At 45.7% G+C, this 27044-nt stretch overlaps 1 protein-coding gene across 1 annotated transcript; it reads left to right on the forward strand.

Annotated features, from left to right (window-relative positions):
• Positions 1 to 226: 226 nt before the first annotated feature.
• On the forward strand, positions 227 to 24548 carry LOC104535449 (protein Wnt-11). The gene is made up of 5 exons (XM_010190953.1): positions 227 to 404; positions 9920 to 10155; positions 11560 to 11837; positions 13289 to 13581; positions 23768 to 24548. Exons 1-5 carry the CDS (start codon positions 322 to 324, stop codon positions 23940 to 23942), a joined length of 1065 nt encoding a protein of 354 aa, XP_010189255.1. The 5' UTR covers positions 227 to 321; the 3' UTR covers positions 23943 to 24548.
• The last annotated feature ends 2496 nt before the right edge of the window (positions 24549 to 27044 follow it).

Below are 27044 nucleotides of genomic sequence, written 5' to 3' on the forward strand. Positions count from 1 at the left end.
CTCCTTTGCAATTTGGATAATAGATCCTGCTCCGGCAGGGGGATTGGACTAGATGATCTTTTGAGGTCCCTTCCAATCCCTAACGTTCTGTGATTCTGTGGTTCTGTGATTCTGTGATCTCTGTCTCGCAATGACTCGCTAAACTTCAGAGTTAACCGTAGCTCCTGCTCTCTCCATTCAGGTTGTTCATCTCCAAGGAGAAGCAACACCCAAACTGCAGGGAAATACGGCGTGCAGAAAATTAGGAAAACTCCTTTTTTTTTTTTTTTTTTTCCTTTGGAGAAGCTGATTTCCTTCAGCAAGTGGGGGACGGTGGAGAAAATGAAGCCGAGTCCACGATTTTTCTTAGCTGGTTTTCTGTCTTTGATTCTGCAGACGGGGATTTGCTATGGGATAAAATGGATGTAAGTACCTGGCAATACCTCTGTGTTTTTAAAGTCTTTGTGGGCATTGCTGGTCTCTTACCCCTTTTTTTTTTGTAACTGCTATTCGAGGCACACTGTAAAGCCATTTAAAGAGCAGCAAGCGCTGCATTTCTCCAGGCATTCACTGATTTCAAGTGTGTGTACTAGGGACTTGTACTAACAATATGTCTCCATCTTCTTTCCAAAATATGCATGATTTAGGCTCGCTTTTTCTTCTCCTCATTGATACCAAAGGAAAGGCACACACTTGAATGCTCACATGAGCCACTTAATGAAGTTTCTAGCGTTAGCTCCTTCCATGCTGGGAAACTCTCCCACCGGGAGCACTGGTTGTGCTGAGTAGGAGCTGAGAGCAGGAGGGACGGCAGCTAAGATAATGCCGCCAATCTCCAGCCGCAGGGGATGCTTGACAGATAACATGGGTTTTTTTGTGGACCTTTTAACCTTTGGATTCGATGAAGGGTGTTAAAAATGAGGCGGGGAGGGGGGAAGGAGGGTGAAGAAATGTCAGGGAGTGTGGTCAAATCTGGATTGAGTTTCCTCAGAGGTAGTGTCACTGCAAACAAAGTGAAAACATCACTATCTCATTTCTTTGCTTAAGCAAGCAATCAATTAGTTGCTTACTGCAAAATAAATAAACAAGCCCCTCTGACGCCCATCTGGTTTTACGTCCTCGATGAGTGATCTGTCTTTTCTATTCTGGTTTGAAGTTGTGCACAAAATAAATAAGAGGATCTGGGCTGGCTTCAAATGAGCTTCTTCTGTAAAAGAAAAGGCACAATAAAATGCAATGCCAGGGACAGTCTGTTGTGTAGGGTATAGTGTGTCGAGGTGAGGATCTGGGGTTGGGTGGGGAAATTAGGACAAGAGGTTCTTCTTTTGTTCCTCCTTCTGTATTATGTCTAATTCCCATTCCACTGTCCCAATCACTGTCATTTGAAGCTCTCCTCATGCCACCTTTTATAAAGGCTCTCTTAAATTTGGACATCTTCAAGTGCTGAAGCCAGTTGGATGCAGTGTTTTCACTGCCCTGCGTGTAGTCATGAGAAAGAGGACCTTCCAGATGGCGATTCACCCCCTTCAAAGAGAGGCATCCAGCACAAATGTCAAGAGATGCCCCCTGGAGATGCCATGGACTGCGAGGAGCTGATTGAGACCACACAGCCACCTTTTATATGCATGAAGAAAAGCAGGGTGAATCCCTCCTTAGGGTGTTCAAATGCATATGGTCAGGTGGGAGGAGCAGTCACCTGCTTTAGGACATTAAAATGTGCTGTCTCCATACCCTAAGGACGACCTGGTAGTAGAGGAGAGTCAGGATTTGCTCTTCATCATCTTGGCTTTACACCTTGTAGCAGTCACCACAGCTAAATTACATAGCCCAGCTATTTCTTTCTGCCACCTTCCACAAATATTTATTCTCTCAGCTCTGCATGTATCCAGAACCTTGCTTACAGTGGGCATCTCTGCAGGACTTTGAGCAGCATGCCTATGGGCTGGACTAATTTGCAACCTTTATTTCTATGCAGCACAGAAGTAAAGCTGTTTTGTGGCACTCTGATTCAGGAGAGCACTTACGTACAGACCCAAAACTGAGTGGAGAGGCTTGCTTATATGCTTGGTGCTAGAGTTCTGCTTTAAGCAGATGCTAAATCCCCACAAAGAACCTGGGTTCCTCTGAGGGGCAGGGGCAAGATGAGTTTTAGACAGAACCTGATAGCACACTGACAAGCCATAGATGTGAAAAAAGGCTGGAGGGCAGGGAAAGGTCCCTAATAGCTTTGCTGGCAAAAGCAGCCTTTTGGCTGGTAAGCGGTTAAGCTGCAAGGGCTGCTTTTTGGGATTTTGTCGGGGGACACAATTGGAAGAAAGAGGCTGTTGCTGCTCCTCCCCTTCCCAGCAGACATATCGAAAAGCGAGTGGGGAAGATGAAAGCTGGGATTAAAGTGGCATTTGAAGCATGAACTGCATCCAGATGTGCCGCAAGGGCTCCCCTCACACCTGTTTAAAACCTGACGGAGACCCGCACTCCCTGTCCCCGGGCACTTCTCTCAACTGGGATGCTGCCAGCTGGGGTTTCACAAAATTATGGTGGGTTGTTGGGTTTTTTTTTTTCATTTGCAGTTTCTTCTCTCTTCTCCACCCTTGTTTTCCTATGGAAACACAGGCCAATTTTCCCCTCCTCCCCATCACTCTTTTCCCCACTGCAGTGCTGCTGCCATCCTTGGGACTAGGGGACCATCCCTGGAAATCACAGTATCATTTGGTTGGAAAAGACCTTTACAATCATTGGGTCCAGCCATGACATGTCCGTTACTAAGTCATGTCTCTAAGGACCTCATCTACCCATATTTTAAACACCTCCAGGGATGGTGACTCCACCACTTCCCTGGGCAGCCTGGTCCAATGCCTGGATGACCCTATCAGTGAAGAAATTTTTCCCCATATCCAATCTAAACCTCCTCTGGGGCAACTTGAGGCCATTTCCTCTCATCCTATCACTTGTTACTTGGAAGAAGAAACCGACCCCCACCTCGCTACCTCCTCCTTTCAGAGGGCAATAAGGTCTCCTCTCAGGCTCCTCTTCTCCATTTTGAACAACCTCAACTCCCTCAGCTGCTCCTCATAATTCTTGTGCTCCAGACTCCTCACCAGCTTTGTTGCCCTTCTCTGGACATGCTCTAGCCCCTCAATGTCCTTCTTGTAGTGAGGGGTGTGGGTAAACTCTTGGTGAATGGAGGTCGATGATACCAAATACAGAGTAATACCTCAAGGTTGCAATTCCAACCCTGGACTCATGCTCTGGGTGTTGTAGAACCCAACCCTGCCCCTTCCCTATCATGAACAGAGAGGGGTGCGAAAAAAAGGACAGGATGAAGAGGGAGAAAAGTGCTACGTGTTGTTTTTTATTGTGGGTTTGTCCCAGCGGTCTGCTTGCTGTGCCGTTGTTGTAGGCATGGTGCCAGAGGCAGGCTTCAAAGAGGATTTGGGAGGGGACGGGAAAGATAAGGAGGCGGGTTTTGCCAGCCTGGTGGGCTGGGTTTGCAAGCCTTAGGAATAGGGAGCAACTGATACGAAAAGCGATAGGAAATTCAATTTTGATTCAGAGTGTGATGTAATTGCAGAGAAAGGGGGCAAGAAAAACACACTTTTTAGCCGTTTAGGACTTCCTTGTAACACAAATATCCCCTGTAAATTAGCAAAAGCAGAGAGAAGGTAAAAGGGAGCTATTTGTTTTATTTTATTTGGCTTATTTTTACGAGTTCTGTGGTCCAGATCCCCAGCTGTTGTAAATCGGCACTATGCCCTTCCCTGCTGTGGAGGCGTGCACTGCTGAGGATCCAGTGCGGTGCATGGACAGTCAGCATCTCACAAATAGGCCCTTGCTGCTGGAGAAATGTCTTATTTTGGCCTCTTCTGTCTAAGCTCCAGGGAGCTGTTGGGTGTAAAGTCAGAATATGGACAGATTTTTGCACGATCAGGGCTGTCATGGAGAGGCAGCCTTTCCGTTAAATGCGTAGAAGCCCCTGAGTCTTATTTTTGCATGTTACTTTTTGCAAACACTTTTCCATCCCTAGAGCAGGGGTTTTTGTATTTCTCTGTGGGCCTCAGTGCTTGTTTCAATGGGAGATGTCTTAGGGTCAGTGCATGTAGGAACTCTATTCTCTTACCAATCTCCTGCTTTCAGCTTTCCTAGGGGGAACATGGTTTTGGCCAAGCAGGTCACTGAAGCAACTTGTCTGAGTAGAGCCGAAAAACAGATAAGCACTAGAGGGAGCTGCAGCCAGATGTGCATTCCACAGAGGTCTGCAGATGTTAGGATGTCCAGGCATAGAGTGGCTTTTGAGGCACTTCTGCATCCCTGGGTATTGGCATCTCCTCTGCCCAGGTGCCAAGACACAGGTTGGACTGTCCTTCTGTGTTGAGTGTCACCATCAATGGTGGTTGTGAAGAAATCAAATGCAACAAGTTGGGTTTTTAAATTTTTTTTGCATGGTTTGCAGGATCAACCCATGACAGCAAGCGCTGGCATTAGGAATCCCATCATTTTTAGGTGGAGCTCAGTCACTTTGGGACGTCCCTGCCTGTCCCTGTTGTTGTGGCCTGGACATGTCCCATGCCATCCTTAGCTGAGCACCGGCCCCAGCTACGAGGTCAGCTTTGCTGCACAATTATATCACAGCCCTTCAGAAGCAAAAAGGGGCTCAGTCATGCATTTCGGTGAACCTGGGGTGTCCCCCAGCTCACTGACCTTGAGTAGCACCAAAGCTTTTCTACAGCCAGCAGAAAGCAAGGGAGAAAATGGAAATATTTTGTGCTTCCTGGAAAGCTCCTTCAGCTGGGGGACTGGGGAAAGATGGGACATGGGGGCACAGGTGCCTGCAAGGAGACGGTCTGCCTGGCAAGGGGGCTGCTAGATGAGCTGCATTGAAAGGACTGCAGGATGGGGATGGTGGGAGGGAAGCGGGCTGGGGGCAAGGAGAAGGGGGGACACAACGGCTTTGAAGTTTGCTCTTCGCTCCTTAGGCAGCTTGGGAAAACTTGACAGAGCTCCATGGCCTTCCTCGGTGCTCGGTGAGCCAACTCGCCGCTGGCATCAACTTCAGTCGAGCTTGGGCTGGAAGTCAATGGCCTTGTGCCCACTACTGCCAGCGCTGAATTTGGCACCGTATCTGATCTGAAAGCAGCTCTTATTTTAAGCTTTTACTTCACGGTTGGGTTTTTTCTCCCACTCCTCTCCTTCTTTCTCCTCTTTATTTCTTTTTTTTTTCCTATATAAATCACGCTTCTCTGTTTTGAAAAGGCTTTGCAGAACCACTGAAAGCATTTACCAGGGGGTGTGGTGGCTTTCCCAGCGCTTGTGGTCCCCAGGCCAGGACTGGTGCAGGGCAAAGTGACAGGGGCATGGGCTGACTCTGACTTCCCCAAGCTTAGACAAGGTCATTGTAGCAGTCCTGTGAGTCTCTTCCAGAAAACGAGGCTCCTGCAGATAAAGCACCCTCAATGTGGTCAAATGTAAAAAGCCCCCAGTTGCTGTCTCTCTTTATTGAAGTTTACCACACACTTCACTTTCCACAGCCATGTAATTTTGTCAAAATTCTTTTGTTTCACCCAAATCCCTGGAATATTAAGGAGTTTAAGAATAGGTACAAGAATGAGATTGCCTTAATAGAAAGCAGTGCAGATAATTTGGAGCAGAAGTCCATGGTTTCACCACAGTTCCTCTGCGTGAGTCACAACACACAAGGAACAATGGGGAAATGCCCTCCAGAGAGACCCTTTAAGGATGTTTTAAAGGCCACTAATGCTGAACTGCTCAGTTCAAGGAGTTTTTCTCCTTTTTTTTTGGTTGACCAGGAGCAGTGTCCTAAGCACAGTGGTTCTTGTAAACAGAATCCTGTATGGCTTTCATTGATGTCTGCTCAGATCTGAAGGTACTTCTCCCAAGCTGCTGCTTCTATGAATAGCCCTTAGCTCTCAAAGGACTTAACACTGTAGAACATTCATGTTTTCAAATGAATTTATTAACTGTCTGAGATAATTAAAAGAGTAAACGAAAGTCATGATCCATCTGTGCATCATATTTCCTCTGTAATTACGTTTATGGTTTTCTGTCAGTATCCATAACTTCAATTGAAAGCCCTGCTATGCTATATATAAAACAGGAGATGTTTGGTTTGGGGCCTGTTTATTTAAAGGGATGGGTCAAATATGTATGTTTTAAAAAGAAAGAAACAACCACCCCTCAGTTGTTCTCAGCTTTCTGGAGAATACAGGATGGGGCAGGAGAGTCGAGGGATGAGAGCACGATGTTAGCAGGAGAGAACAGTGAAAAGCAACATTTATGGGATGGCAGCAGGTAAAATCCCCATATGCTGCTTCTTGGATGAAGGGTGTGAGTCCAGAGATGTTTGTCAGGGATTTCTTTTTACCAGATTGAGGACTAATTGTTGTTCTTCCCTGAGGGCTGCTTTATTCAGGCTGGTTGTTTCCCCTCCCAATGCTGGTGGTCAACGGAGACGGGGTGGAGATGGGATAGAGACCCACCACCAAATCCCACCGTGGACATGACTTTTCTGGGGGAAGGTGATTTCCTTTCCACTGCCCTACGGATGGACTTTGTTTTCCAGCAATGTTCTTTGCAGGTGGTGGACATCCCTCCCTGGTGCTGCCAGAATCTGGGGAGCAGGGAGGGTTGATGCCTTTTTATGGGGAAGGTTTAAAGAGGCAAAAGGTGGAGAAGACATTTCTGAATGTAGGACAGAGACTGAGCAAACCTGGGCTGTCAGGGCATGGACTAGATGACCTAATAGGCCTCTCACACTTCTGATTTATAAATGCACTTTTTGGTCTCAGCAAGCAACTCCAGTAACTGTGAGTTTTCTTTTCCATCTCCATTACCCTTTACTTTTTCCTCCCGATGCTTGGAGATGTTTCCAATTATAGGTTCTCACAAGCAAAGGCATGAAGTTCAGGCCTGGGAGATGTTCAGAAAACACCTTCCTGTGTCTTGCAGTTTCATTCTTGGCGGGCTCCCCGGAGCTCGGCTCATTCGACAAGAAGCAGCCATTGCTGCCATTTACTGAGCTCTCCCCAGTGGGGCCTTGGTCCTTCCTCTCTTGATCTGGCAGATCTTTTTCCCTCTTCCATGAAGTGAATTTCTTTCTTGTTCCATCACAAACCTGCTTCTCTACTGGTGATCATTTCAGCCCACCCATAATAACATGATCTCGTTGTATCATATCCCCTTTTTTTTACAATGGGGATGAGTTTCTGTCTGAATTCAGATCTCATCCCAGATTGTAGGTGGTTATTTCTGCTGTTCCTGACTTATCTGTAATGATGAGATGCAGGTGGCTCAATGTGTCATAGAATCATAGAATACCAGGTTGGAAGGGACCACAAGGATCATGTAATCCATCCTTTCAAGGTAAAAGTATCGTTTAAATGAGTTCAACGAGATGTAGACTTTCAGAATTTTTAAAGATTCCAAAGACCTCTATACTGGATTAGAAAATATGGTGCAGGACCTAGGAGATAGATACATCCTTCTGGAGAGGCAGGTGAAGCATCTCAATGGTTCTGAAGTGTCACTTGGCACCTCTGATTAGAAAACTGAGCTGATGCCCCATAGCACAGCATCTCTGAGAGACCTGGAACAATCCTCATTTGCCTGAAGCTTAGGCTGTGAAGCTCTCTCATTTAGTCTGCCTCATGCTGCCTGCTTATTTTGCTGCTGGGATGTACTGTGCTGGAGTATTTATCATTTTTACTCTATTAGTGACGAGCTGCTTTGGCCTTTTGCCTGGTTTGCATTTCAGCCCATTCCTGAGAGTTGCTGATAGGCTTTCTGGGATAAGTTTTCACAGTTTTCTGGTGCCAAGTGCTAGGGGTTGCACTCACCTCACCCAGCTCTGTACTTATCCAGTCCAGATGTCCGCATACGAGCTCGGTGCCTGTGTTGCCTCTATAAGCTGTGCAGAAAATGCACACTTCTAGGGCATGATGTTATCCTACTGTAGATCTCAAAAGCACATTGGGCTAATTACTCCCTAGATTTGGGTTTTGGTTTCCACAGGCTGAAGAAGGACCCCGAAGGACTACCATGACTTTCACACTGAAGAGGTTTGCAGTCGGGTGGCATTCATACTGTCCAAAGACTCATGCCTCCTCCTTAAGGACATGATATACCTGAGCACCCAGAATATCACCAACAGATTTTGTGTCCTCCAGCTCAGGTCCAGCACTAGTTCGTATCTAAGGCAGGATAAGTTGCCTTCTGGAGGTGCCCCTCTCTGAGTAGGGAGTCTTACATAAGCAACAGTGTGCAAAGGGACCAAGATGAGCTACAGAGCAGAATTTCAGGCAGTTAAATACTCCACTTTCCTTTTCCTTGAAATTCATTGGCCAGAACTTCTCTTTGCTGTATATTTGATGGACCTCTTTAAATATATGTATGATGTATATATTTGCATAGTCATCAAAGTGGTGGTTTCCCTTCCAAGTTTGCCACCGATTATCTAGTGCCAGAAACACCAAACTCCAGTTGCCTGGGAATTTGTCAGTGCAAACCTACTTAGCCCTAGCAAGGATCATAGCTTTTCCCTGCTGGAAAAGCAGTTGGGGTTAGTAGTTTTGTGCAGCCTGGAGAGAACTCCAACATACACAGCAGCTGGTTCAAGCCAACCTTGAGGGAGTTGGTGGAACATAGATGTGTTTTCCTGAAAACTGGAGATCAGAGCTAATACCCCCGATCTTGGTTAGGTCTCAATTTTAGCTCTGTTTCCATCTCATTTAACTTCTGAAGGATGTGGATGTTGCAGTAATAAAGAGAAATGTGCCCAGAAATGTGTCTGCTAATAAGCCAAACTAACCAAGATGGCTTAGGATGAAACTGAAAGGCAACACATTTAACAAGGCAAGAAGGAAATATGTGTTAAGGCAGTTGTGTTGCCAGGATCAGATGCCAGTTACTGATGCAGCCAGCTAGAAAGTTGTTTTATGGGAATGAATAACATTTATGACTGCCCTAAGCGGGCCATAAAGATACAAAGAGAGTTACACACCAGGTTTCTGCTGATCGCTGTGGGTGCTTGGGAAAGAAGAGCACAGCCCTCCAGGCCTCTATGATGCTTTTTAAATTTTATTTCCTTTTTAACCTGGAAACATTGGCAATTGCACACTACAAGAACCAATGGGATCTTTGGGAAGTTGTTGGATTTTTCCATGGTAACATACATGCTGGTGCTAGTGGATCCCTTCTCAGTTTTGACCATAGTACTCTCTTTGCGCATACTCTCATTATGCTTCTGCACCACATTTTTGGAGACTATAGAGACTTATCTACATGCAACAGTGATGGAATTGGTGGAGGCCTTTGGTGTAAACTTTAAGAGAAAGCATCTGTTTTGTAAACTTTGTGGCTTTTCCCTAGGCCTTGTAGGGGATTTTTTTCCATAATTAATTACATGACATTTAGCATAATCCTTAGAGAGTGTGTGAGACAGATGCTGAATGCAAAACAGTGATAACACTAACTTGCCTTTTTTTTCCCTAAATACCAAAGCCTTGGGAGATCCAGCTTTCTGTTATCGTGGAACTGATGGGTCATTTGTCACTCTGTTGGGAGGTCCATCCTCTTCATTCTTCAGCAAAAACCCTTCCCATAAGGATTTACACACTCAGCCAACTTGGCGTATGCCCCAGGAGCTTTGTTCAGGCTCCCCTAGATGGTGGAGAGAAATGTACACTTCTAGAGGGTGTTTCTTCCCACCTACCCTAAACACCTACTTTAGATGAGATAAATCACTCTTAAAAGTTGCCCATTTCTCTCCCCAGCTTAAACTAAGCACTTATTCGCAGGTAGCTTAAATTAAGATGAACACAGACCAAAGCATCCACTGGACTGGAGGTAGTGAAGAAATTAATATTGACTTGAATATTAACTTTTTTGGTGGGTTTTAATGCCTTTTTGCATGTGCTTGTCTCCTCAGAGCTCTGTCCAAGACTCCTTCGGCTTTGGCCCTGAATCAAACCCAGCACTGCAAGCAGCTTGAAGGCTTGGTGGTTTCCCAGGTGCAGCTGTGCCGCAGCAACCTGGAGTTAATGCAGACCATCATCCAGGCAGCACGGGAAGTGATAAAGACCTGCCGTAAAACTTTCTCAGACATGCGGTGGAACTGCTCTTCCATTGAGCTGGCTCCTAACTACCTGTTGGACCTTGAGAGAGGTAAACACTACTGCTGGCTCAGCCAGGGACATGAGTGAGTAGAGTCAGCCAGAGTTGTGTGTATGCGTGCTGGGAAGGGTTGCGCTGGCAGGGAAGACATGGAGGGTCTACATAGCCTATTTGTCCTGTTCTCTGAGACCATGCTCGTCGTTATGGTGCCAGTCATGCCCAAGAGCTCTTGACTCCAAGACCTGGTGTCCCACAGCTCTTACAAAGCATGCCACTAATCTGGTCTGCTCATTAGTCATGGTTTAAACCAGCTGCTCACTCAGTCACCCTCAATGGCATGAGGAGAGAATCAGAAGAGTAAAAGTGAGAAAACTCGTGGGTTGAGGTAAAGACAGTTTAATAAGTAAAGCAAAAACTGTGCATGCAATCAAAGAGAAACAAGGAATCATAGAATCATTAAGGTTGGAAAAGACCTCTAAGATCATCAAGTCCAACCATCAACCCAACACTAAATCATGTCCCGAAAATTCATTCACAACTTGTCATCGGCAGGCAGGTGTTCAGCCAACTGCAGGAAAGCAGGGCTCTATCATGCGTAACAGTTACTTGGGAAGACAATAGCCATCACTCCGAACATCTCCCTCTTCCTTTTTCTTTCCCCAGCTTTATATGCTGAGCAGGACATCATATGTTACAGAATATCCCTGTGGTCAATTGGGGTCAGCTGTCCTGGCTGTGTCCCCTCCCAGCTTCTTGTGCACCCCCAGCCTACTCACTGATGGGGTGGTGTGAGGAGCTGAAAAGGCCTTGACTCTGTGTGAGCACTGGTCAACAACAACAAAAACATCCCTGAGTTATCAACACTGTTTCCAACACAGGTGCAAACCATAGCCCCATACTAGCTGCTGTGAGGAAAATTAACTCTATCCCAGTCAAAACCAGCACATCATCTCATTACGAGTCATGGTGCACTTGTTCACAGCTGTGGAGCTGCTGTTCAGGGCACACAGACTTGTCAAGCAGTGCACGCTATGCATCAGACTGAGCAGCCAACTCTCTTATGGGTCAGAGCATCCTTGCATGCTCTATGGCCTCCCACCACCTCCGCCAGCTCCATGCAGACCAGATCCATGACCTGCTGGCAAGCAGCATCTGGCACAGGGGCAAAAGGATGCACAGGAATCTGTGGAGGGGCTTCTTCACATGCTCCAAGAGCAGACCACACCACAGTGAACAAGTTTAATAAGTCCATGTGCCTATTTGCCCTGTTGGGATGTTGCCTTATGTTGAAGAGCTCACTTAGGAGATGTATTCCAAGCTGGTGATGGCATGGGAGGTCTCAGCTGCAGTGAGCCGATGTGTTTGCTGTCCAGTGAGGTATAGGTTGTGTGGGTCTCTTTTTGGGGAGCATTTAGCTGTCCCAGGAGGCTGACCTGGAGTTCTTGTCTCTTCCAGGCACAAGGGAGTCAGCATTTGTGTATGCCCTTTCTGCTGCTGCCATCAGCCACACCATTGCCAGAGCCTGCACCACCGGGGACCTCCCTGGCTGTTCCTGTGGTCCCATCCCAGGTGAGACACCTGGACCTGGGTATCGATGGGGAGGATGTGCAGACAACCTCAACTATGGTCTTATCATGGGGTCCAAATTTTCAGATGCTCCCATGAAGATGAAAAAAACAGGATCACAAGCCAATAAACTGATGCATCTGCACAACAGTGAAGTAGGGAGACAGGTAACAAATCCACGAGAGTTATTGTAATTGTACAATCGTCTGCAGTGGTCGGTCGCTCTGTAAGGTTCAGTGTCTCTATCAGCTAGCGAAAGGATCAGGTTTCTTCTAAATTACTCGGAACTCCTTTGGCCTGCTGAAGACTGTGGCTATATAACTCACGCAGGGTCTCAGGAGGTCCTGAATGCTATTATCAGCCCTATATAACCATGGGTGGGATGTCTCATTGCCACCCTTTCCACAGCCAAGGACGGCTGTGACGTGCTCACCTCAGAAGCTGTGGTGGGGATGGGTCCCGTCGTGCTCTGCCAAGGGCATTGTGTAGGCGAAGTGCTGTGTAAGCGTGGAGGTTGATCACCTGCCGGACGCATCCGGCAGCAGCTGCCTCCCAGCCATCCCTGCAGCCAGGAGGGCTCATTTTTGCTTTTCAAACTGTTTTTGCTAGTGATTACTCCCATATCTGGCAGAAGCTGCTTTTAACAGCTTGCATCTCACAGAGGGATAACACTTACCACGCGCGGCGCTTGGTGTGCACCGAGCTGCAACCCCATTGCAGCCCTCAATGCAGCTGGAGAAAAGGGTGGGAGACTGCAAAGCTGCCCCCTGCACCCATCTCTGGGGCTGCAGTGGTTCCCTAGGCTGGTTCTACCACACAGCTTGGTCCTTCCAGGGCTGCCTGTGCTTGGGTGCTGGAACAGATAAAACTTGGAGCACATTGAGCTTGTTGGCAGCTGTGTAGCTACGGGCTCACCTTTGCAGAGCACAACTATGTTGAACTTGCCTCCCCTGGGTTTTTTACTCTATCTGTTGGGTATTTTATTTTATTTTATTTTATTTTATTTTATTTTATTTTATTTTTTATTGGCACAAAGTCTTCAGTTTTTGTTCTAATTGCAATAGGCAAATTTTTGTATGGGACGTAGTGTTTCCATGGCTGGTGTCTTCACCCCTTCCTGGCAGCATCCTGCCATGTCCTACAGAAATGAGAGCAGTGCAGAACCAAAGGAAAATTCTCTTTCGGACCCATGGCCAACAGAAAGGCGGGGTGAGGGTGCCCCGAATTCATCAGAGCCATGACTTCTATGTTACCTAAAGCTGCTGGAGGCAGAAATGGGTGTTAATTATCTATCTATGGTCTGCTTTGATTTTTAGCTCCTTAGGAATTTAGGGGGTGGAAATGCAGCCCTGTGTAGATATCTGATTCAAAATTCAAAGTACTCTTCTGTCTGCTGTCTGCCTTGGTGAAAGCAGCCCTGAGCTGATAATGATCACCAAGGAGCTGTGGGATCTCATTCCCTTTGCACAGGAGCTACTCTAGAGTGACTGTGCAGAAATCAGAACAGCAGTCCTTTTCTATAGCAGTCCCTGCTAGGAAAGTGCCTTCTTTAGCAAGCTTGTGGGATGTCTGGAGGTAAGAGAAGGTCATTTCCTAACTCCTGCATTCCTTTTTGCAGGTCTTGAAAGCCTCTCTTGAAATGAAATGTAAGTGCCATGGAGTTTCTGGGTCATGCTCTATCAAGACCTGTTGGAAAGGCCTTCAAGAGTTGAGAGACATTGCATTGGACCTCAAAAACAAGTATTTATCAGCTACCAAGGTCGTTCACCGGCCCATGGGCACACGCAAATACCTCGTGCCAAAGGATATTGATATCAGGCCGGTTAAAGAGACAGAGCTGATTTACCTGCAGAGCTCGCCCGATTTCTGCATGAAGAATGAGAAAGTGGGGTCACACGGGACCCAGGACAGGTGAGGGTTTCTGCAGTGGGTGCTGACTATACTCAGCCCCAGAAAGGGAAGGGGAAGAGGGGAACATCTATGAGTAAGAGGCAAATAATTGGGGAGGTAGCACATGCATGCAGGTAAAGGACGTCCGTAACATATGATGTTGCTGTGGCCAAGACAAGGCTGCAGACACCTCTTGCATTATCCAGGCAAGCACAAGATACCTTCTGAAGTCCCCTAAGTGGCTCACCTCTGCAGGAACTTGTCATGATCAAGAAGCTGGTTTTTACTGTGTTGAGTCTCTCAAAGTAATTTCTTGCAGTCATTGCTGATGTGATGAGTTGTTACTCTACTTTAAGGCTCCTCTAAGTAGGCAAGTGTTAACCCAATTAGGACCAGTGCTCCCAGGCAACCTTAAAAAAAGCTCTGTAAACTACAAATGTGAATTTTTAGGATTTTTCTTCCACTGCACTTTAAAAATCAAGGTGTGTTTATATTGCTCATGTCTCTGCAGAGGAGTTTCTTCCTCCCATTAATATTTGTGACTTAAAGTCATCATACCCAAACATCTACTGGCACAGACAGGCAGTTGACATGCCTGTCTCTTCCCAGGATCTCTTTAATTCTCTCCAAGACAAACCAATTCCATATTTCAGCAGTCTGACCATCTCTGGGTGGGGAGCAGACTCTTCAACCGCCAAATATTTGTGTATTTCCAGTATTTTGTAGAATTTCCAGAATTTTTTGTTAGGTGGCTGCAATGTTGAGATTTCAAGCTGTCTCATTAGTTGCTGTCTGCTGACGTGGCTTTCTTCAGGTAGCTCTTATGATTCTTCTTTGCATTTTGTGTTACCTTGTGGTTGAGACTCAGGCAGTCAAGTTGCAAGTTTATGTGCCTACCCTTTTGTGGGGTGTCTTCATTTTAATTCTTGTTGGACATAGTGGTTTTTCCATTGTGTGTTGAGAAGTTCAATGGAGTGAAGGTTTTACTATGACAGAAACCAAGTAAATGACCCAAATGCAGAAAAGATGCATCCTCTTTGGGTATCTTCAATTCATATGAAGTATTTCAAGACGGGACTTTAGAAGATATCCTTTGGCAATGGATACCTGTAACCACAACTCTGTTGACAATATATCAGCATTTAACTGGTAGAGCTGATCAGGAGATGATGACAGTTGAGTGAGACAAGGGTGTCCTTTTTTTCCTATGATGTTTTGCGGCAGTTACAGTTTTGTATTCTCTGTTAGGACCAAAACCAATGGTTGGATTGCTCTACCACAGTGTTTTTTCTGGCAGCTCTGTGGTGGGAACACCAAGCTGATGTTCATCATTAGTCCAAAAGGGGAGCAGTAATTAGCAAGTGAAGGTGCTTATGGGTCACTGAGGATTGTAGGAAAAAAAGCATGCATTGAAACTTGTTTCTGAGGGAAAATATCATTTGAGTGGAAGTGATGTTTTTGTAGATTTTTATGGATTTTGACAAATTTGTGTCTTGAAAAACACCTCTTTGTTGTGTTTTGCAACCAAAAAATTGTGGCGGTTATTTGGAAATTATTTTTATAGGAATTGTGTGAAATCAACAGGTTGTGTCAAAACCAAACTGAATGCATTACAGATTTTGCCAAGTAAAACATTTTCCATTCACTGAAATCCTTTTAAGGGGAGAGAGGCATAACTTATTCTTCATTCAATTTCATTTTACAGCAGATTTTGCCTTTTTTAACCCAGCTAAGTATGAAAAATGTGTCATGGCCTTGGATGATTCTTTTTTCTTCCAAGGATAGGAAAATGTGTATTGCAGGCATCCATTTATCCCAAGCTGGGCGACAGTGGTGATTGTGAGCCTGCCAGGTGAGGGTCCACGGGAAGTGAGATTGAGTGAGGATTTAGAGGATTGAGATATTAGGGCAGGAGGGGATGACTGTCAAAAGGAACCTATCAAGAAATGCTCCTTATCCTTGGATGTGCAAGATGGTGATGGCCTGGGGAGGGGAGGAGGGTGAGATAGTCCCATGTTGAGCTGTAGGCATCTCTGAGGCCAAGTTTTAAGATGATGTGAAGTTATGCTCATTTTCATTGCAATCCATCTGCCAGCTCTTGAGAAGATGCCTGGTGTCTCAAAATTGGCATGTGTAACACAAGCCATAGCAGCGCCTTTTCTGCTTTAAGTTAGCAGAGGAAATAAGTATAAAATGCACACAATGTGTTTGCAGATTGGTTTGTTCTTCCCGGAGGGAGTGGGGAAAAGGAGAGGAGCTTTCCTAACCTCCTCCTCCCATGGATGCTTTTTTCCCTTCTCAATTTTTCTCTCATGGATAGGACATCTAAATGTATTTTAATTGCAATGGCTCTGTTCCAGCCAGCCACGGGGCTGCAGAGATAGCAGCTAATGACAGGGATGAGGGAGAAGGAACACAAAAGGGATGCTTTTAGAGAGGACAGGGAAAAATGTGGTTTGTGCTTACTCTGCAAAGATGTAAAAACACTCGCATGGAAATAGCCCAAACAGGTTTTTATTTTATAAGTCAAGTCCCGGAGGCATCCTAACATTTTATCCATGTGCACATCAAAATTTTCTGAGGGGAGATCCCATTGTTTCCTACTAGACTAATTTTTAAGGTCTTTTATGGCAAATGCAATCAAAAAGGGATTTTTTGTGGTTGTCCCTCAGTTAATCCCTCTCCTCTCCTCTCCTCTCCTCTCCTCTCCTCTCCTCTCCTCTCCTCTCCTCTCTCCACAAACATGGATGCAGGGATCAGCCCATGGGATGCTCTCACCACACTCCAGAACACCTCTCAATCTGGGCAACTTTAACAGCTTTCCAGCCCAACTTTCTGCCTCCAAAGGGGTGCAGAGAGGAGATGACCCTGATAACAACCCCTTTTCCTGTTACTGGCTTAAAAAATCCAGATTGCTACATTTTAATTTCAAAAAATTAGTAGTTTTGCATCACATGGAGAAAAAGTCCTTTCCCCCCTCCCGCTCTCCCAGGTCTGGTGCTTGCTCAGAGCATGCTGGAAGCCGGACAGAGGTTGATGTCTCAGTTGCAACACCTTGGACATATTGGGTTTCAGCATATGCTGTAGGGAACAATCCTGCCCTGGCAGGTGGGTGGAAGGGATAATCTAATCAGTCACTTCCATCTCTCTAATTATCCCTCACATTATGCAGACTTATTGTGTGTTTTTCAGGGAGGAAAGGGAATTGAATTACCTTGTAGTGTAACTGCGCGAAAATCCACTCAGAAAACGTGGACCTGGTTACTCAAATGCCTTTCAGAGCCCTTCACTAAAAGGATTTCAAAGCCTTATTTTGAACAAGCCTGAAGTGTTTTCTGAGACACCTTGGCCTTTCTTAGTTTTGTGTTGAAATTAGAAATGGTTTGGAAACCTGCATGCCTCCAAGCACTTGGGATGTATCCAGATTTGAACTTAAGATTTGAAGCCTCTTTGAAGTGCTCAAAATCTGATTAAGGAGCTGAGTTTTGCAACTGTTGTTCAAGGCTCCTGCAAAGAGCCTTTCTGCTACTGCAGCCCTCATTGACTCCAGCCAAACTCCATGTGCTTATGTGCCACCATCACACTTTCATAGCCAATAAAATATAGTCTGGAGAAAAATGTAAAAAAGCTGATCTGTGGAGCAGTAAGTGGATTGTACAACTTTCAATACAACAAATTAATCACTGGGAAAAAAATGTGTATGTTCCCGTTTCAGAGCTTTCTTAGACAGAAGCATGCTATAAGTCATCTTTTAAAAAGGTAGTTCAGTTTCTCTTGCCTGGAAAGTTTATCAGCTTTGAGTAAATGATAAATAATAGCAGATTATAAAATTGCGATCTCTTTTCTCTTTTTTCTCTGAGAAAAGAAGCAAAAGTAATAGCCTTCTTTATCAGTAGGGTGTAATGTATCATATTTCAAAGTCTGCTTAAGGTCCCTTAAGGAATCCAAGGAAAGGGAAATTCTGCCATGCATGCAAAAGTCTCCAGCTCCTGAAGCCTTGCAGAGATAACCGAGTTGTTTATTGCTGATCTTTCCCAGAGCAGCCTTGGAGCTGTGTGAACATATTCGGGTTTTTTTATGATTAAAAATACTAGTTGTAAGGGTCTCTCAAAGTGTCTTAGGCTGATCTGTTTTCTTGTGTAGAAACATGCATGAAGTTGGTTGAGCACACATCTGCTCCTCTGTGGTGACCGCGAAGACTTAGCGGCTGGTGGTCACCTCTTTGGCCTCTTGTAGTCCAAACAGCCAGGTTGACCAAAGTCTGCAAAGAAAGGATGCAGCAGTTTTCAATGTTCAGTGACAGTCCTTTGCTTTGGTAATACTTGTTTCCTGCCATCCCAATAATATGCTTTGCCTTGTGTCATTATGTGGGCAGTGAAATTGCTTAGCAGAATCACTCATATTTAGATGGGAAGAGACGACAGCATTTGATGTTTGTTTTTTGTTACACCCTCTTTTAGTTTCTGTCACTCAGTGAGGGCAACAGAAGCAATATGATGAACTTTGGCTTTTACTTGGTTATAATGTATATGATGATTTAGTAATTTTTGGAACCATTATCAGGTATGCCATCCTTTTTTTCATGGGACCCAACAAATGATGAAAAAAAAATAGCAAATAATTTTTCTGTGCGTGTCCCAGAAGTTTGAGCTGAAGGAGAGTCAGGGAAATAGCAGCTTCCTATTCCTCCCACCTGCAGTGGAGGAGCTTTCCAAGGGCAATGTGCTTGTAGCCAGTGCCCATCTGGGACAGCTGTGCTTCCTTGCGCTTTTTCTCAGCTTATATCTGGGGAAGTTTGAAACCTTCCTACTTTGAGAGACCTGGATTTGACCATAAGGTTTCCTGAACAGATTTGTGAATAATAATTTTTTTTTTGTGGAAAGAGTAATTTTGCACAGTAAAATTGTAGTGGATAGTGAATTCAGGGGATAGAAAAATGCAGTCAGCTCTCCTAAATGTATTTAGTCCCTCTGCATCAAAACAGGCTTGGAATTAGGGAACATCAGGTCTGGGAATGACTTTCCATGGAGCCTGATTTCTTTAGGAGTGAGACTGAGCTGAGACCACCTGTACTGTCACTGGAGATGTTTGTCTACTCTGATCTTAAAAACAGTTGCCCTAAACAACCTGTTCCAGGACTTTACTATCCTCAGAGTTATGGCTTTTTGATCTAAATTTATCTTTTTTTTCAAATAAAACTGATCATTTCTTGTCCTCTTTTCTCTGCATATAAAGAACATTTCTTTTCTCTCTTTTTTACAATGATCTTTTATAGATGGGAAGACAGCTCTTCTTACAAGCTCCTCTAAATCAGTTCCTCCAACCTTTTCTGTTTTCTGAACTGCTCCTCTGCCTCTCCTGGGAACATCCCCACATTTATCTGGATCTTTCTCAAAGCGTGTTGCTTACTTTGCATTTTAATCCACTCTCACAACATGCTCTCAGCTCCTTTTTCTCCAGCGTTATCCACAATTTTTTAAGCTTGCTCTCTACTCCTCATTAATGAAAATACAGGCTGGTTCCAGGGTCTCCCTTGACATCTCCTCGCTGACATGTACTATTGATAACTCTCTTTCGTGCACTTGTTCTGTGTCAGTCTCTAGTTGTTCCTGGTGGATGAGAAAGCAATTTAAAAGTAGTTAAGATCCTGCCCTCAAAATCTTGTATGAAGTTGCACACTTTGATGTATTTTTAGCCTACGTCCATTGTGTTACATACCTCCTGGGGGATTTGAATTATTTTTTCTCTTTCTTTTATACACTGCTGTATGACTTGACACTAGTGGAGCAAGGGGCACTAAAAAAATGAATAGGAATTTGATTTAAAAGAGAAAAACTAAATTATTTACACAGCAGTACTGTCTGCTGGGACTTGTGGCTGCTGAAGTTCATGGAGGCAGATGGTTTCCCCAAGGTCAGAAAGGGATGAGACAAAACGACGGCCAAGATGCCCACGAGGGGATACTGAGATGTCTGGGCAGGATCACACCTTCTATCATCCCTAGTGCAACAACGCAGGTGCTGGTGGTGTATGAGGAAAAGGACTATAGCAAGTGGCCAGATGTTTTCTCCCCAAACAGCATCTCCCACAGCCACTGGGCCAGGCAGACAGTTGCTGTGACCCAGAATGACTTTTCTAATGTATTTATAAGCACCTTCTTCTTATCAGTAGGACTGATGGACCAAGGTCCCAGTGGACATCTGGCACATCCCTGTCATCATATGGGTGACGCAGTATGGTGTTGGCCTCAGTTTGGCTCTCGAATGCCAGCCGGGCAACCAAAAAGATCTGTCCTTGTATCTGCTGATGGGATAGAAGTGAACTGGGATCCACAATGAATTTAAGCTTTTCAAATTAAAATCCCCCAGGAGATAACTGTGAGATGGCTTAGCCTCTCTATCTTAGGGCTGAAGTGCTGAGATGTCCTTCACCATCTCTGCTGAGGAGCCCCCCCCATGAGGAGGCTGTTTGGGCTCAGGGAGCGATGTACCGCAATGTTTCTGCAAATGAGGGCTGGAAGGGGGAGATTTTGGACAGGAATATTGAGTGGGATTTGTCCAGTCAGCAGGGCTGACCTCCTCCCTTCTTGCATAAGGAAGGAAAAAGCACTGTGACAATGTGGAACCCTGTTCCTGAGCCAGGACCTTGGCTGGGTTTGTGGCCGAAGCATCATTTTTCAGTGGTCTTCCAAGTGCTTCTAGAGGTTACAGTGTTGTGTTAAGATGCAATTGCCTGCCTTCCTATTTTCTCTCTGAGGCTCAGGAGGAGGGCATTTCTCTGAGTTGCTGGAATTGTGCTGGACCAGGCCCAAAACAAATGAGATTGAACTTAACCCATCAGTGGGGGTGCCTGGTAAGATCGCAGCCATGGGCTCTGAAAGCAGATGCTCAGGGGCAGCTTCTGTGGGTAAACTGGTCTTTGGCCTCCTTTGTCTTCCCCCACTTGCTTTTTGTTTGTGTAGATATAACTGAGAAACTACCTCTGTTTCAGTTTGTTTAAAGAAAAATAAAGATAAATCATCCAGGCCTATGCTTTAAAACAGAAAACGAAATCTCTGGTTAGTGACATTGTCAAGCAAGTTTTCTAGAAGCCCATTTAGTTTCAGAATGGAGTCAAAAGCTCTCTTTTGGTTATTCAACCCATCCATTCAGAATGCCTCTGTTCCTTTATCCAAAACTGAGGGAAGACTGAGGATTTTTTTAATGAGATTTTGGTTTTTTCATTTCTTATTCAGGCTGGGTGGGATGTGGACAGCTATGGAAAGGTATATCTCCTTGTAGATCCACGGGTTTTTTTGCAAACCACATAAGTGAGTGCAAGAAAAGGGAGATTGTCAGGTCTTAATACAGCAGGTAGAAGAGTTTTGCTCTCTATTTGAATGATGTAAATGCCTTGTACCTTTGGGGAGTGAATGCCCTTAGTGCTGAACTGGGCTCAGAGTGGACCTGCATTCCTTTTCTTGCCCATTTTAATGAGGCCTCAGCACGAGGTGGCATGGATGCACTGCACATCCATCATTGTGCTTCTGCAAACTCCCCATCCTCCCTAGGTGAACCTCTAAGCAACAACCTTTCCATCCACCAATAAAACTGAGTAAGATTGTCAAGCACCTTCCCTCTTCTACTCTCAACATGCCTGTAGTTGAACCTTTGCTCTGAATATTTAATGCATTTACTAATACATTTATGAGGAGTCATTTGGAGGTTTCTTGGTGGAGGGGCCCCAGCTCGCAGGGGCAATAACAACGCCTTTGGTTCAGCGTTAGGCAAACATGCTCAGTGTGGTTGCAGACTTCGGCTTCGGTAGAGGCTTTCAAAGGTTTGTAAATATTTACACACACTCCCGAAAGCGGGAGAGCCAGAGGGGGGGCCTTTAAACACTGAAACTGAGGAGGAATGCGAGTCAGAAAAAACAAACAGGAGGCCTGCCTGAGTCAGAAAAAAATAAGGGAAGAACAAGAACAAAATCTCAACACCTCATTAATCCCATAACTTCTCCTAAAGCATTACCTCACGAGGAATTCCTATAAATCTCATGGATTTGTTGCCATCTATTAATGGAGTCAGCTCAGGAGTCCAACTCATGCTCCTCTCTCCTTTCCCTGCCCCAAACCAGTCTTGGAGCATTTCTGTCCAAAATAGCCAGGCAGAATAAGATTTAGGAGCTATGTCAGCAATTCCCCCCACTCTCCAAACCGCCTGTAGTTTCAAGACTCAACATCAAGTTCATAGCCCCAAGGCGCTGGGTGCATGATGTGATCTGTTACCGTACAGCATTAGTGTCCAGATGAGCATCTGAGCAAACATGACCAAATCTGATCCTATGGCAAGGGGGTTGGACTGGATGATCTTTAAGGTCACTTCCAGCCCAAACCATTCTGTGATTCTATGAACACTTCCACCTGGGCTATCTTTACAGCCCATGGACAAATGGCATCACTTCTACATGGTTAATCTCATCCAAAAGTCAATGCCTGTTGTGCTGTCATGTCCTGTGACACAACTTGGAGTATCTTAGGGGAATGAGATAGCTGGTTTTCGAGAAAGGCTGGGGATCCATGGTCAATGGATCAATGAAAGTGATTCCCCAGTTCTTGGGTTACTTCTGAAAACCACAAGCCAGCTGCTTGCAATTGGACAAAGTGAGGGAACCCCACACAATGGCCAACTTATCCAAATGAGTCTGGCTTTAATTAAAAGCAGAAGCAAAACAAGCAGTGGAAGTCCATCTGATATTTGGTGACTTGTCATCCTACACTGTGCTCCTGCCGTGCTGCCTGCTCCTGGGTCAGGACTTGGGGTGTTATAGGGCCATCTCCCCGGCTGCCTGTGCCGCGATGGGAGACACTTGGATGAGAAAGTGCAGAGTCTGACCCTGCTAGTTTCAGTTGTGATTTCCCAGATAGGGTCAGAGCTGGACTGTGGCTGTAACAGCCTGCTCAGGAGTTTTCCTAGCCCAGGATCATTGGCACAGAGCCTGTGCAAATACTCTGTGGCTGCAGGGTTCCTCCTCCATCCTTTTCAGGTTAGGCAGTGTTGGACAAACACCGGTGTTTGTTCTTTAGGGTATCATCTTCTTCCAGCTCCTTTCAGACAGCTTTGGAGCCTGCCTGAGAATACAGATTTCTAGGGACTATGAGTTTTTCGTTTGGTGGAGATATCACTATAGCTTTGCTCCTCTGCCAGTACAGGAGCTGCCTGAATGCTGCTGAGCCCAAACTGAGAGTCAGAACAGGAGTTCACTGTTATTCTGGGAGTCAGAGCAGGTGATGCAAGTGCAATCCCTGGGCATCACAGCAGGTGATGTCAGTGCAGCCCTGGGGCTGTCCCTGACTCCCTTGCAGGTGTAAAAGGCTGCTTGGCTGGGTGCTCACCCCTGGCATGTACAGCTGAGATGCAATCATGCTGGCTTCATTCAGCACCTTGCAGAGCTGTCAGGGCCCTGCACCACCACAGGACACTGGTTAGGAAAGCTCAGCAGGGATTCGCACTTGCTCACTGCATCACCGAGGAGAAGAACTTGGGAGTGTCGGTCAATGAAAAACTCAACATGAGCCAACAAATGTGCACTTGCAGCTCAGAAGGCCAACCACATCCTGGGCTGCATCACAAGAAGTGTGGCCAGCAGGGCAAGGGAGGGGATTCTGCCCCTTTGCCCTGCTCTGGTGAGGCCTCACCTGGAGTCCTGTGTCCAGTTCTGGGGACTCCAGCATAAGAAGGACACTGAGCTGTTGAAGTGGGTCCAGAGAGGGGGCCATAAAGATGATCAGAGGAGTGGAGCACCTCCCCTACGAGGACTGACTGAGAGAGTTGGGGCTCTTCAGTCTGGAGAAGAGAAGGCTCCAGGGAGACCTCAGAGCAGCCTTCCAGTTCCTGAAGGGGCTACAGGAAAGCTGGGGAGAGACTTTTTACAAGGGCATGGAGTGATAGGATGAGAGGTAATGGCTTTAAACTGGAAGAAGGTAGATTTAGACTAGATATTAGGAAGAAATTCTGCACTGTGAGGGTGGTGAGGCACTGGCACAGGTTGCCCAGAGAAGCTGTGGATGCCCCCTCCCTGGCAGTGTCCAAGGCCAGGTTGGATGGGGCTTTGAGCAGCCTTGGCTGGGGGGTGGTGTCCCTGCCCATGACACGGATTGGACTGGATGAGCTTTGAGGTCCATTCCAACGCAAACCATTCTGTGATTCTATGATTTCCTTTCTTCCAGGCAATGCAACAAGACCTCCAATGGGAGTGACAGCTGTGACTTGATGTGCTGTGGCAGAGGCTACAACCCCTACATGGACAAAGTGGTGGAGCGATGCCACTGCAAGTACCACTGGTGCTGCTATGTGACCTGTAAAAAGTGCGAGAGGACTGTTGAGAGATATGTGTGCAAGTGAAAGCGTTCCTGTCTCTGCCCAGGAGCTGAGATGCCAGCAGCACCCCAGCACTATTCAGAGAAGAGAAAACATTTCCCCAGCTAAACATCATTTATCTTGTAAAGACACAGACTTGAAGAAAGATGGTAGGAGGAAAAAGAAAGCAAACACACCAGTAAAAATAAGACCCTTAAAAAACCCAAACCAACCCACAGATATTTCCCCCACCAATAAAATGATCTCTGAGAAGATAAAAACTCATTTGGGATGGTATCTTCTTCTGAAATGCTTCCTAATGTTACCAATGATGTCCAGCCATCAAGTGCCTTAGTATTTTGAGAAACACAAGTAGAAACTTTCCCCAGGGAAGAAAAGCATCTCTTGTTGAAAAGAACTAAGGCTCACACCTGCCTGTGCCTTCTAGCACAAGTACTGAGTCTGCATTAGGACCATCCCAGAAGGGAAAATGCTACAACTTTTCAGTCATAATTGCATTTGTTGCCAAAGACTTAATTTTTAGCATTGAAGCATCCACTCCAGATGATAAAGGTGGAAAGAGTTCAGGTCAATCCCCTGATATGAACAACTCATTTTAACCTTTCTTTTACGCAGGTCTCCAACTTTGAAGTCACTGCTGAAGGAAAAGCTGTCCATGATTTTTCCAGGCTGAAGAGGGTTTCAGATTTAGCGATGCAAAGACCCCCATGGGATCCTGGAGGCAGTGAGAATAGGGTACCCTGAGAAGGGCTTTATGAGATCTATGAGTTTGTAGTGGAGCCGTTAGGATAAAATAACTAAGTGAAGTCAAAATCCAGTGGGAAAGTTAAAAAACAAACCAGCTCTTGCTCTCTTTCTTTCTCGCCCTTTGGGTGTGATGCCCTTAGTCACCAATGTTCTGCTGTGTTGGGCCATCAAGTCCTTAGGGAAACATACTGCTGCCTCTTTTTCCCCAGCAAAACTATTTCCCCAGCCCCAAGAAACTGCAGAGAGTGGAGCAGGTCCAGTGCTGACTGTGGGGAGTGCAACCCCGCAGGGCAGCAGCTATTCCCAGCAGAAAGGAGTGGGAGCAAGTCAGTCCTTCACATGGCCCAACAGAGAACCACTATCTGTGGCTGTACATATTTTCTTTCATATGCGGGCGTACAGAAATATTTATAAGATATATCTCATGCTTTCATCTACTCTACTTCCTACATAAATATATCTATATGTTATAAACAAGCATTAACAATAGTATGAAATAAATGCTGAAGTTACAAGTGCAACAGCAAAATGTAGAATTATTATGTTTTGCTCTCCTACTTAGAAAGCAACCCTGCTTTCCCTCCCGAGGACACGAGAAAAGCATGGCTCGAGGCACTCCCTGGTGTGGGATAGATAAGTTCCTTTATTCCCTCTCTCCCTGACCTCTTCATTTTGAGCAGAATTCGCCGAGATACAGTCAAGACAAGGAAAGAGACCACTTGGAGAGAAGAAGAGTCACCGTTCTTGCTTTGCTTTTCATATCAGCTATCACTCTCATCGGTAAAACATCCCAGTGCCCCCAAGGAGCTTAATAACAAACATGACTAATACCTCTCATGGGTGGTTCGCTCCTCGCTCCTGCATGTTGCAGGAGTTGCTGCACAGCGGTGATTTTAGCTTAGATTAGGTTCTCTTTCTTGCCCTTCTTTTATTTTTTATGTTTTTGCAAGGAGCATTCAGCTCTGTCTCCCTGTTAGGAAAAGTGATGCTGGAGAAAGATGTCTTCTCCGGGAGCAGAAGGCAGCAGAGCTTGTGAGGTCCTTCAGATCATTTTTGGGCACCCCATTCCCCAAGCAAAGTGCTGTCAGCAGCCAGAAAAATAAATACACAAATGGGGGTGGACAGTGCCACTTTCCCAGAGTGAAATATGTCCATAGTGCTGCAGTCTTCCTCCAAATCCCCTTTTTACCCCACCCAGCTGCCTCTGACATGTCTCTGAGCAGCCCTGGGGAGCTGGAGAAGAGAAGCATTGCAGGCTATAGAGCAAAATTAGAGATATTTTGTACTGCTCAGCTACTTTGCTTTGCTGTAACTGGTTTGGTCTCCTCACCTCCTTCCCTCCCCCAGTCACAAGCAGGCAAAAAGAGACCTTTGGTAGTGTGTCAGTGGTTTGTGTTATTGTCACCCCATAAAAGCTGGTGGACTAAGACATCTCTGCGGTGCGGTGTGATGAGCGGTGGGTGTCTTTAGGCTGACATGCAGACAGGCTGGTGGCACAAATCCCACTGCTCTCCAAAGCCAGAATTTGGCGCCGTTTGATATGTGGAGAAACAGCCTACTTCCATTCTTGTAAGGAACTTTTATTTTTATTGCCAGTTTCTGATGAAGCCAACAAGGCAGGGATGTTCTGACCAAAGAAAAATTTGAGCATTTCAATGCTATTCTGTAATGACTCCTTTTCTTGCTCCCTTGCTGATGTCGTGTCTGCTTGGCATAAAAATAGTGAGATGGAAGAAATGCGCTATATACACATTGTTTTCAGCTGCATTTCACCCCTCCAGTGTCAGAACCGCGTTCTTCAGCTACTTTTCCGCATGTCAGAAGAAAGCATAACTTTGCAGTGTGAAAAGATGTTTGTATGCCTAGCAGGCACCTACAGGCCCATCAGGTGGGCAATGACCCCTCAGCAGAGCTTTAGTCACAGTGGTACCTCAGGTTTTGTGTCTGCCTCTGCCCACAGCTGTCTGTTACTGAAGATGCTGAACTGAAGTGGCTGTGGTGTTTGGAGGTTTGTATTTTGGGACATCCAGGCTCTAAACCTCTGCAGGCTCCTCTAGATAATCCATCATGGGCTTCATCTGAATTTTGTTTCTTTGAGCTAAGAGTCCATGTGGCCTCAGCCCACGTCCTAGGCTGTTGGTCTATGAATTATCACAGTTACACCACTTTTACCATAACTCCCGAGTTTAAGGGCCCTTTTCTTCTCTGGAGTGGCTGCATTCTGCATTAGCAATACGCCCCTTACCGAGTTGTGAGTCATGCCCAGGGCAAAGGCTGATAAACTGCAGCCTCCCATGTTGCACAGCCCTTCTTCATCCAGCAAATTAGGGTCATCGCCCTCCTGATGGTCTGGCATTTTCAAATTTTTCAGAAAATGGC

This window comes from Mesitornis unicolor, unplaced genomic scaffold (genome assembly GCF_000695765.1).
Source record: "Mesitornis unicolor isolate BGI_N332 unplaced genomic scaffold, ASM69576v1 scaffold20738, whole genome shotgun sequence".
Classification (NCBI taxonomy): domain Eukaryota; kingdom Metazoa; phylum Chordata; class Aves; order Mesitornithiformes; family Mesitornithidae; genus Mesitornis; species Mesitornis unicolor.

Excerpts from the sequence above, each read along its gene's own strand:
- LOC104535449 (XM_010190953.1), top strand. The coding sequence starts at position 322 with ATGAAGCCGAGTCCACGATTTTTCTTAGCTGGTTTTCTGTCTTTGATT. Across the intron at positions 405-9,919 it reads TGCTATGGGATAAAATGGAT|AGCTCTGTCCAAGACTCCTT; the intron begins GTAAGTACCTGG and ends TTGTCTCCTCAG. Across the intron at positions 13,582-23,767 it reads TCACACGGGACCCAGGACAG|GCAATGCAACAAGACCTCCA; the intron begins GTGAGGGTTTCT and ends CCTTTCTTCCAG.